Genomic DNA, 12,101 nt, shown 5'->3' on the forward strand with positions numbered 1-12,101 from the left:
TATAACATCTGCTAAATATGTGTACGTGACCAATACATTTGATTTGATTATGGAGTGTGATGATGTGTTATAATAACACTGCCTGTGGGGAAAAAGGCCCATCTGCTGCTGAAGGGACCTGCTGAGGTAGCCTAAAAATACAACCATCTGTAGGCACACACACACACACACGCGCACGCATGCACGCATACACACACACACACACACACACACACACACACACACACACACACACACACACACACACACACACACACACACACACACACACACACACACACACACAGACCTTCCATTTTATTTGGGACTGATGTAAGGCTCTGTTTAAATGCCAAATCATATCAATTCAAATGTTATTTGTCACATGCACTGAATACAACAGGTGTAATGTGTAACAGGTTACTGTGAAATGCTTACTTACAAGCCCTTAACCAACAATGCTTTAACTTTGGGATAGGGTGCAGCATTTTCACTTTTGGATGAATAGCGTGCCCAGAGTTAACTGCCTCCTACTCAGTCCCAGATGCTAATATATGCATATTATTATTAGTATTGGATAGAAAACACTCTGGAGTTTCTAAAACTGTTTGAATGATGTCTGTGAGTATAACAGAACTCATATGGCAGGAAAAGAACTGAGAAAAATCCAAACAGGAAGTGGGAAATCTGAGGTTTGTAGTTTTTGAACTCACCCCTATCGAATACACAGTGGGGTATGAGTTATTTTGCACTTCCTACGGCTTCCACTAGATATCAACCGTCTTTAGAACGTTGTTTCAGGCTTCTCCTGTGAAGGGAGGCCGGATGAGTGCTCTTTGACTAAGGGGTCTGCAAGCAGCCTCGTTCTCAGTCACGCACATTTGTCAGGAGGGGTACCTCGCGTTCCATTGCTTTTCTACAGACAAAGGAATTCTCCGGTTGGAACATTATTGAACATTTATGATAAAAGCATGCTAAAGATTGATTCTATACTTAGTTTGACAAGTTTCTTCGACCTGTAATATAACTTTTTGAACGTTTCGTCCGACTGGACCTGATCGCGCTTTTGGATTTGTTTAACAAACGCCCTAACAAAAGAAGCTATTGGACATAAATGGACATAAATGATGGACATTATCGAACAAAACAAGCATTTATTGTGGAACTGCGATTACTGGGAGTGCATTCTGATGAAGATCATCAAAGGTAAGTGAATATTTATAATGGTATTTATGAATAATGTTGACTACCCAACATGGCGGATATTTCTCTGGCTGGTTGGGCTCTGAGCGCCGTTCTCAGATTATGTTTTTTCCGTAAAGTTTTTTTGAAATCTGAAACAGCAGTTGCATTAAGGAGAAGTGTTGTGTATTGTATTGTGTAACATAAAGTCCTATGAGTGTCATCTGATGAAGATCATCAAAGGTTAGTGATTAATTTTATCTTTATTTGTACTTTTTGTGACTCCTCTCTTTGGCTGGAAAAATGGCTGTTTTTCTGTGAGTTGGTGGTGACCTAACATAATCGTTTGTGGAGCTTACGCTGTAAAGCATTTTTTAAATCAGACACTGTGGCTGGATTAATGAGAATTTTATCTTTAAAATGGTGCCTAATACTTGTATGTTTGAGAAATTTGATTTATGAGATTTCTATTGATTTGTATTTGGCGCCCTGGTTCTGCTAGCAGTCCTAGACAGGTTGAGAAGTCTTAAGAAAATAAAATATGTGTTATGTAAAAAAGTAACAATTATTAAACAGCAGCACTTAAACAATAGTGCACTATATAGGGAATAGGGTACCATTTAGGATGTAGTCTGTGTTGGCCATGAGAGGTGCTGAACACTATGATCATGTCACCAACGAACCAACCAGCCAACCAGCCAGCCAGCCAGCCAGCCAGCCAACCAGCCAATTAACCAGCCAACCAGCCAGCCAGCCAACCAGCCAACCAACCAACCAACCAGCCAACCAGCCAACCAACCAGCCAACCAGCCAACCAATTGGCCAACCAACCAGCCAACCAGCCAATCAGCCAGCCAACCAACCAACCAACCAGTCAACCAGCCAATCAGCCAACCAGACAGCCAACCAACCAACCAGGCAGGGCAAAGGCTGATAGGCCATAGAAAATTTGCATTTCTATAGAGACTTAGTAGGGTGAAAATGCCCCGAGATGCTGATCTTGGGTCAGTTTGGCATGCTCCTCACTAATGATTCAGGTTAGGATTCGGGAAGGGAACCTTCACCCTAGAGTCGAGCTAGAGACTTCTGGTCATGGTGAGTCAGAGCGGTACAGGGTTCTCTAATGACTGACTATGAGCCAATAACCAGGAGGAAGGGGGGAAGAAGGTCAGGGGGGAGGAGGAAGGGGGTAGGAGGGAAGGGGAAGCAGTGGAAGGGTAGGGTAGGGGGAGGGAAGGGGAGGATGGAAGGGGGAGGAGCGAAGGGGAAGGGGGAGAAAGAGGGAAGGCAGGGGATTGAGCTGGTGGTGAAAAAACTAGCTACTGCTGCTACTGGCTTTAGTTTCTCCTCTCCCACAGTGAAACGCACACATAACTTAATGATCAGGAGAGAGAGAAAGAGACCGCATGTAGAGAGAGGGGGTTAGCGCTTGCAGAGAGGGAGTGAGCACAGGAGGAGAGAAAGGGAGTGTGACAGAAAATAAAGACAGATATTGAGAGCGCTGAGGAAGAGTGACAGAGAGTGACAGCCCAGAGAGAAAGAGAGGGAGGGAAGGAAAGAGAGGGAGAGAAAGAGAGGGAGAGATAGGGAAGGAGGGACTGACCAGAGAGAAAGAGTGGGAGAGATAGGGAGGGAGGGACTAACCAGAGTGACGGAGGGAGGAGGGACAGGAGGAGGAAAGTAGAGGAGAGGAAGAGAGATATTGAAAGAGTCAGCACAGTTAGCGAGTGAGGGAGGGAGCCAGTGAGAAGAGAAAAAGAAAGAGGGAGAAAGAGGGAGCAAAAAAATTAAGAGCAAAAGAGGTACAGCTCAGCAAATCAGGGCTTTCAGCCAGCACAGCTATTCCCTACTCAGCTGTTGTGTTCCAGCCAGAGAGGAGAGTTTCACTGCCTCTGAAAAGCGAGATAGAGCAACAAAAAAACGAGAGAAAGCAAGAGGGGAAAAAGCTAACTCGCTGTGGAAGAGTGGGAGAGAGAAAAAGAGAGAGAGCGAGAGAGCAAGGGAGACAGAGAGAGAGAGAGAGAGAGAGAGAGAGAGAGAGAGAGAGAGAGAGAGAGGGGGAGAGAGAGAGAGAGAAAGAGAGAGAGAGAGAATAAGAGGTTCTCTGTTCAGAGTTTAGGAGGAGAAAATGGATTCCGACTCGGGGGAGCAGAGTGAGGGGGATCTCTCTCCAGGTAAGATTGCTTGCTAATGTATGTGTGTGTGCGTGTGTGTGTGTGTGTATATGTGTGTGTGTGTGTGTGTGTCTATTCAAACTTGTAGTAGGTAGAGGTTTCCATTAATGGTTAAAAGGTTAGGATTGGACTGTGATCTTTCCTGTGTTTATTTATCTCTGGTCTGTACATGAGGAGTTGCAGCCTTCCGCTCAGTGTGTGGCTGTAAGCCGGCTCAGTGTGTGAGCCATGGCCATGATTAGCGGGCCAGGCAAGCTGAGACACGTGTGTGTGTGTGTGTGTGTGTACGTGTGTCTGTGTACGTGTGTCTGTGTGTGTGTGTCTGTGTACGTGTGTGTGTGTGCGTGTCAGTGCGTGTGTGCTTACGTACATACGTGCCTGTGTGTGCATGATTGTGTGTGTGTGTCAAGCTATTAGATTTGATAATAATCAACACATCTACTAGGGACCTCCTCTGTACTCTCCTCCCCTCAAGTCATCCTCTCAGAGGATACATCAATATTTAACAACAGGTTCTGTCTGACTACATGGACAGAGTGTGGCTCTCGTCTTACGTTCCAATAGAGAGATCAATATTTACACATTATGTGCATCCCAAATGGAACCCTATTCCCTATATAGCACACTACTTTAGACCAGAGCTCTATAGGCCTTGGTCAAAGTGGTGCACTAAAATGGGAACATGGTGTCATTTGGAACGCACACTTACAGATGTAGGATCTTTATTAAATCCATCTAAAGTTTGTAATTTCCACTTTAACATTTCAGACTCTATTTGCCCTAACAAAAAACCTACAAAGAAATGACATGAATTATAACCCACATAATAATTCACACTTCCTGTTACTGCAGGATTATTTTCCTGGTGTATCAAACTGGCTCAAATGAAGTTCCTCCATCTGTACTGTGTGTCTTTGAAAGTTGTATGGTTGTAAAGTCCAAGGGCCAGACTTGACTGTGGCAGTGAAAGAAACAGTTAGCGCTCCTGGTTGTATGTTTCCTTATGGCTATTTATAAAGTAGCTGTGATCCTACAGAGAATTCCACTCAGGCAATACAACTGTCTTCACACACACACACACACACACACACACACACACACACACACACACACACACACACACACACACACACACACACACACACACACACACACACACACACACACACACACACACACACACACACACACACACACACACAACCCATCATTAATCCAGCCAGGTTACTTGTGATACAGTATTCGACCTCCATCCATGTCTGAGGATATCGGGAGATGAAGTGGAAACCGGCCACTAGGGGCAACAGTGAGTGTTTTGCGATGAGGGACGGGGATGGCGGATGGACGTAAACATCTGCCACTGATTCCAAGAGTTCCAATCCAGAGAAATAACATTTTCTTTTAATGTATTTTTTAAAGCCTATCCCAAACCTTAACCCTAACCTCAGAGTTAATGCCTAACCTTGAGAAAATGTGGAGTTAATGTCTGACCTTAACCCTAACCTTAAAGATTCTGAGTTTATGCCTAAACTTAACCTTGAACACTTAGAAATTTGACGTTTGAGAAACGTGGATGGACATCTAATTGTGACATGAGATTGTGAGAGCTGGTAGCATTAATCATAGGAATACATTCAGAAGGCCTGTTGTCATAGTAATGTTGGCACATGCTGTAATATACAACATCAGGTGTCCTCAGTATAGCTCCCCATGTCTGAAAGTCCCCTGTTCTTTACCACATCTCTAATGTCGTGGTTTGTCTTCAGTCACAGGACCCCTAACCCCTCAGAGCCCTGTGTGAAGGGCCGTGTTTACGTTTGGTCTGGTTTTTTAAATGGTTTGGGGAGACAGAGGCTTACTGTGCTGGAGGCATTAGGATATCCTTAAAGCCTACAGCATTCTCACTCTCCTGCTTTCTCACTGACTCTCTCTCTCTCCTCTCTGCTGTGATGGCACACTTTCTCTCTCTCTCCCCACATCTCACTGACTCTCTCCTCTCTCTCTTAAGTCACTCTTTCTCTCACTCTCCCCACATCTCACTGACTCTCCTCTCTCTCTTTAGTCACTCTTTCTCTCACTCTCCCCACATCTCACTGACTCTCCTCTCACTCTTTAGTCACTCTTTCTCTCACTCTCCCCCTCTCTCACTGACTCTCCTCTCTCTCTTTAGTCACTCTTTCTCTCACTCTCCCCACATCTCACTGACTCTCCTCTCTCTCTTTAGTCACTGTTTCTCTCACTCTCCCCCTCTCTCACTGACTCTCCTCTCCCTCTTTAGTCACTCTTTCTTTCACTCTCCCCCTCTCTCACTGACTCTCCTCTCTCTCTTTAGTCACTCTTTCTCTCACTCTCCCCCTCTCTCACTGACTCTCCTCTCCCTCTTTAGTCACTCTTTCTTTCACCCTCCCCCTCTCTCACTGACTCTCCTCTCTCTCTTTAGTCACTCTTTCTTTCACTCTCCCCCTCTCTCACTGACTCTCCTCTCTCTCTTTAGTCACTCTTTCTTTCACTCTCCCCCTCTCTCACTGACTCTCCTCTCTCTCTTTAGTCACTGTTTCTCTCACTCTCCCCCTCTCTCACTGACTCTCCTCTCCCTCTTTAGTCACTCTTTCTTTCACTCTCCCCCTCTCTCACTGACTCTCCTCTCTCTCTTTAGTCACTCTTTCTCTCACTCTCCCCACATCTCACTGACTCTCCTCTCTCTCTTTAGTCACTCTTTCTCTCACTCTCCCCCTCTCTCACTGACTCTCCTCTCTCTCTTTAGTCACTGTTTCTCTCACTCTCCCCCTCTCTCACTGACTCTCCTCTCCCTCTTTAGTCACTCTTTCTTTCACTCTCCCCCTCTCTCACTGACTCTCCTCTCTCTCTTTAGTCACTCTTTCTCTCACTCTCCCCACATCTCACTGACTCTCCTCTCTCTCTTTAGTCACTCTTTCTCTCACTCTCCCCCTCTCTCACTGACTCTCCTCTCTCTCTTTAGTCACTCTTTCTTTCACTCTCCCCCTCTCTCACTGACTCTCCTCTCTCTCTTTAGTCACTGTTTCTCTCACTCTCCCCCTCTCTCACTGACTCTCCTCTCCCTCTTTAGTCACTCTTTCTTTCACTCTCCCCCTCTCTCACTGACTCTCCTCTCTCTCTTTAGTCACTCTTTCTCTCACTCTCCCCCTCTCTCACTGACTCTCCTCTCCCTCTTTAGTCACTCTTTCTTTCACCCTCCCCCTCTCTCACTGACTCTCCTCTCTCTCTTTAGTCACTCTTTCTTTCACTCTCCCCTCTCTCACTGACTCTCCCTCTCTCTTTAGTCACTCTTTCTTTCACTCTCCCCCTCTCTCACTGACTCTCCCTCTCTCTTTAGTCATCTCACTCTCCCCCTCTCTCACTGACTCTCCTCTCCCTCTTTAGTCACTCTTTCTTTCACTCTCCCCCTCTCTCACTGACTCTCCTCTCTCTCTTTAGTCACTCTTTCTCTCACTCTCCCCCTCTCTCACTGACTCTCCTCTCCCTCTTTAGTCACTCTTTCTTTCACTCTCCCCCTCTCTCACTGACTCTCCTCTCTCTCTTTAGTCACTCTTTCTCTCACTCTCCCCACATCTCACTGACTCTCTTTCTTTCTATCTTCCTTTCATTCTTTTGTGACTCTCTCTACCACCCCTATCTCTCTAACTCACTTTCCCCTTTCTCCTGTCACCTGTCTCTCTTTATCTTTCTCTCTCGTCCCCCCTCTTCTACCCCTCTCTTTATCTATCTCTCTAGTCCCCCCTCTTCTACCCCTCTCTTTATCTATCTCTCGCTGGCATTTTAATCTTGCTCAAAGCAGAGGCTAGTGTCTAAAGCTGCAATCCTTCATTCAAATTATTCTCTTTTTAGAGGGAATTATACCTGAACAAAGCTACAATACAGGACTCCTCAAACAACCATAACACTGTCTGTTAATACAGTAGGTAGGAGAGGGCAGGAGAGGGGAGGAGAGGGTAGAAGGAGAGGAGACGGGGAGGAGAGGGGAGAAGGGGAGGAGAGGGGAGAAGGGGAGGAGACGGGGAGGGAGAGGGGAGAAGGGGAGGAGAGGGGAGAAGGGGGAGGAGGGGGGGAGAAGGGGAGGAGAGGGAGAGGGAGAAGAGGGGAGGAGAGGGGAGAAGGGGAGGAGAGGGGAGAAGGGGAGGAGAGGGGAGAAGGGGAGAAGACGATGGAGAAGGGGAGGAGAGGAGAGAAGGGGAGGAGGGGGGGAGAAGGGGAGGGAGGGGAGAAGGGGGAGGGAGGAGAGGGGAGAAGGGGAGGAGAGGGGAGAGAGGGGAGGGAGAGGGGAGAAGGGGAGGAGAGGGGGAGAGGGGAGGAGAGGAGAGAAGGGGAGGAGAGGAGAGGAGAGGAGAGGGGGGAGGAGAGGGGAGAGGGAGGAGAGGGGAGGAGAGAGGAGAGGAGGAGGAGAGGAGAGGAGAGGAGGAGAGGAGAGGAGAGGAGAGAGGAGAGGAGAGGAGAGGAGAGGAGAGGAGAGGAGAGAAGGGGAGGGGAGGGGAGAAGAGGAGAGGGAAGGAGAGGGGAGAAGAGGAGGAGAGGGGAGAAGGGGAGGAGAGGGGAGAAGGGGAGGACATGTTTGGTTATATTTCTCTTTCTATGGTCTATTGACTCCTATCTACTCTCCTGGGCCCTGTGAACTCACTGGACTACCCTGTCTCTCTCTCTCTCTCTCTCTCACACACACATACCTTTCCCATGGCACACACCCATTTACTGCCCTTCACACACATTATCCCTCTTGCAGCCCAAACACTCTTCTCCCTTCCTACAAACACACCCTTACACCCTTGAACACACACACACATACATTGCCAAAATCCAGAAGCTGGAAGCTGGAAAATCTTTCAAACTCAGAAGAGAGAGAGAGGAAAAGAGAAAAAGATGGAGGGAGGCCCTGACTGGAAAAGACGACTCAGGAAAAGAGAGAGAGAGGAAAAGAGAGAGAGATGGAGGGAGGCCCTGACTGGAAAAGACGACTCAGGAAAAGAGAGAGAGAGGAAAAGAGAGAGAGATGGAGGGAGGCCCTGACTGGAAAAGACGACTCAGGAAAAGAGAGAGAGAGGAAAAGAGAGAGAGATGGAGGGAGGCCCTGACTGGAAAAGACGACTCAGGAAAAGAGAGAGAGAGGAAAAGAGAAAAGATGGAGGGAGGCCCTGACTGGAAAAGACGACTCAGGAAAAGAGAGAGAGAGGAAAAGAGAGAGAGATGGAGGGAGGCCCTGACTGGAAAAGACGACTCAGGAAAAAGAGAGAGAGAGGAAAAGAGAGAGAGATGGAGGGAGGCCCTGACTGGAAAAGACGACTCAGGAAAAGAGAGAGAGAGGAAAAGAGAAGAGATGGAGGGAGGCCCTGACTGGAAAAGACGACTCAGGAAAAGAGAGAGAGAGGAAAAGAGAAAAAGATGGAGGGAGGCCCTGACTGGAAAAGACGACTCAGGAAAAAAGAGAGAGAGGAAAAGAGAAAAAGATGGAGGGAGGCCCTGACTGGAAAAGACGACTCAGGAAAAGAGAGAGAGAGGAAAAGAGAGAGAGATGGAGGGAGGCCCTGACTGGAAAAGACGACTCAGGAAAAGAGAGAGAGAGGAAAAGAGAAAGAGATGGAGGGAGGCCCTGACTGGAAAAGACGACTCAGGAGAAAGTGATTTTTCCTCTAGTTGCAATAAAAGAAGAGTTTAGGTCATAAACACCAGTGCACCTCGCAGCAGGGCCTGAAGTGTGTGTCTCTGCATTCCATGGTCTGACTCAGTTAGAATCCCCCACCTTGATCAGTTTAAAGAGGCAGACCCTTTACTGAAACATGGAATTAGTCTTCACTTTGAGGTCACAGGAAACACACACTGATCTTGTTTTTCACACCCGGATGACATCATTGGCTGTGGACTTTGCGGAGCCGGGCTGTCCGATGGAACCGCACTCTTTGTGAGTGTGCGTGTCTGTGTGTGTTTGTGTGCGTGTGTGCGTGTGGCTGTGTGTGTCGCTGTGCATTTGAGTGTGTGTGAGTATATATGCATGTGTGTGTGTGTGTATGTGCGTGTGTGTGTGAACCACAGTCATTTCCTCCAGGCCTAGTATAGTTGGTTAGTCAGTGATATGGCAGCCAGACTGACTATAGCAGCAGTCCCAAACCAACACTGGAGTAGACCTGATTCCTGATGGGACTGATGCCTTTTAGCAAAGCCTGACTGATCCACTAGTGCTCTAGTCAAAGTGCTCTAGTCAAAGTGCTCTGGACAAAGTGCTCTAGTCAAGGTGCTCTAATTAAAGTGCTCTGGACAAAGTGCTCTGGACAAAGTGCTCTGGACAAAGTGCTCTAGTCAAAGTGCTCTGGTCAAGGTGCTCTAGTCGAAGTGCTCTAGTCAAAGTGCTCTGGACAAAGTGCTCTTGTCAAAGTGCCCTGAGTCAAAGTGCTCTAGTCAAAGTGCTCTGGACAAAGTGCTCTGGACAAAGTGCTCTAGTCAAAGTGCTCTAGTCAAAGTGCTCTGGACAAAGTGCTCTAGTCAAAGTGCTCTGGACAAAGTGCTCTAGTCAAAGTGCCCTGGACAAAGTGCTCTGGACAAAGTGCTCTAGTCAAAGTGCCCTGGACAAAGTGCTCTAGTCAAAGTGCTCTGGTCAAAGTTCTCTGGTCAAAGTACTCTGGTCAAAGTTCTCTGGTCAAAGTACTCTGGTCAAAGTACTCTGGTCAAAGTACTCTGGTCAAAGTGGTCTGGCAAAGTTCTCTGGTGAAAGTGGTCAAAGTACTCTGGTCAAAGTACTCTGGTCAAAGTTCTCTGGTCAAAGTACTCTGGTCAAAGTACTCTGGACAAAGTACTCTGGTCAAAGTACTCTGGTCAAAGTTCTCTGGACAAAGTACTCTGGTCAAAGTGGTCAAAGTACTCTGGTCAAAGTACTCTGGTCAAAGTACTCTGGTCAAAGTACTCTGGTCAAAGTTCTCTGGTCAAAGTACTCTGGTCAAAGTACTCTGGTCAAAGTACTCTGGTCAAAGTTCTCTGGTCAAAAGTAGTACACTATGAAGGGAATAGTGTGCCATTTGGGGGCAAAACCGTGATCACTACAGTATATTACTAAATCATCACTCACACAGTATGACTATACAACTATATTACTGACCATTGTTTTGTTATTAGCCTTTAAATCATGAACCCTTATTGGAGCAGTGGTTAGCATGTCTGCCTATATGGGCTGGGAAACCCGGGATGGAGACCCGCAAAGGGAGTTGCACTGTCACTGTTTGTTAAAATCACTACAGTAATGTGTACCATTGGATCTGGAACTCTCCTGTCTCTTCTCTTAGATCCACCATGTGGTTAACATACACATCAGAGGAACTCAACAGACCCTGGCAGGCCAAAGGCTCTGTGTGTGTGTGTGTGTGTGTGTGTGTGTGTGTGTGTGTGTGTGTGTGTGTGTGTGTGTGTGTGTGTGTGTGTGTGTGTGTGTGTGTGTGTGTGTGTGTGTGTGTGTGTGTGTGTGTGCGTGTGCGTGTGCGTGCGTGCGTGCGTGCGTGTGTGTCTGTCCTTCATAGAGCTCATGGTCAGGGATGGTGCCAGTCTCTCCTGAGGCTTTGGCTAGCTGTGCTTCTACAACACACTCTGATGGACTTAAAGACACACACACCCATGGGAAGAGAGGGAGAAAGAGAGAGAGAAACATAGAGAGTGAGATAGAGAGAGAGAGAAAGATAGAGAGCGAGATACAGAGAGAGAGAAACATAGAGAGTGAGATACAGAGAGAGAGAAACATAGAGAGCGAGATAGAGAGAGAGAGAAACATAGAGAGTGAGATAGAGAGAGAGAGAAACATAGAGAGTGAGATAGAGAGAGAGAGAAAGATAGAGAGCGAGATACAGAGAGAGAGAAACCTAGAGAGTGAGATAGAGAGAGAGAGAAACATAGAGAGCGAGATAGAGAGAGAGAAACATAGAGAGCGAGATACAGAGAGAGAGAAACATAGAGAGTGAGATAGAGAGAGAGAAAGATAGAGAGCGAGATACAGAGAGAGAGAAACATAGAGAGTGAGATAGAGAGAGAGAGAAACATAGAGAGCGAGATAGAGAGAGAGAAACATAGAGAGCGAGATAGAGAGAGAGAGAAACATAGAGAGCGAGATAGAGAGAGAGAAACATAGAGAGCGAGATAGAGAGAGAGAAACAGAGAGCGAGATAGAGAGAGAGAAACATAGAGAGCGAGATAGAGAGAGAGAAACATAGAGAGCGAGATAGAGAGAGAGAGAAACATAGAGAGCGAGATACAGAGAGAGAGAAAGAGAGAGAGATAGAGAGAGAGAAACATAGAGAGTGAGATAGAGAGAGAGAGAAACATAGAGAGTGAGATAGAGAGAGAGAGAAACATAGAGAGCGAGATAGAGAGAGAGAAACATAGAGAGCGAGATAGAGAGAGAGAAACATAGAGAGCGAGATAGAGAGAGAGAAACATAGAGAGTGAGATAGAGAGAGAGAAACATAGAGAGTGAGATAGAGAGAGAGAAACATAGAGAGCGAGATAGAGAGAGAGAAACATAGAGAGTGAGATAGAGAGAGAGAGAAACAGAGAGCAAGATAGAGAAAGAAACATAGAGAGTGAGATAGAGAGAGAGAGAAACATAGAGAGCGAGATAGAGAGAGAGAAAGAGAGAGACACACACATATAATAGTAGATCCAGCTCTTTCACATTTTGGAAATGTTTAGGCCTCCCAAAAAAGTAATCAAATGCACATTGACACTAACAAATGTTTTAGTTTCACAAAAAGCCGTTGAACT

General features: G+C 46.6%; 1 protein-coding gene across 1 annotated transcript in view; it reads left to right on the forward strand.

Annotated features, from left to right (window-relative positions):
* The first annotated feature begins 2,823 nt into the window (after positions 1–2,823).
* Positions 2,824–12,101, forward strand: part of tnfaip8l3 (tumor necrosis factor, alpha-induced protein 8-like 3) — a 56,126-nt gene continuing 46,848 nt past the window's right edge. Inside the window, exon 1 of the mRNA XM_042317619.1 lies at positions 2,824–3,335. Coding sequence (XP_042173553.1) covers positions 3,290–3,335 — 46 coding nt within the window. The 5' untranslated portion in view covers positions 2,824–3,289. The remainder of the gene's footprint in view (positions 3,336–12,101) is intronic.

This window comes from Oncorhynchus tshawytscha, unplaced genomic scaffold (assembly GCF_018296145.1).
Source record: "Oncorhynchus tshawytscha isolate Ot180627B unplaced genomic scaffold, Otsh_v2.0 Un_contig_3158_pilon_pilon, whole genome shotgun sequence".
NCBI classification, from domain to species: domain Eukaryota; kingdom Metazoa; phylum Chordata; class Actinopteri; order Salmoniformes; family Salmonidae; genus Oncorhynchus; species Oncorhynchus tshawytscha.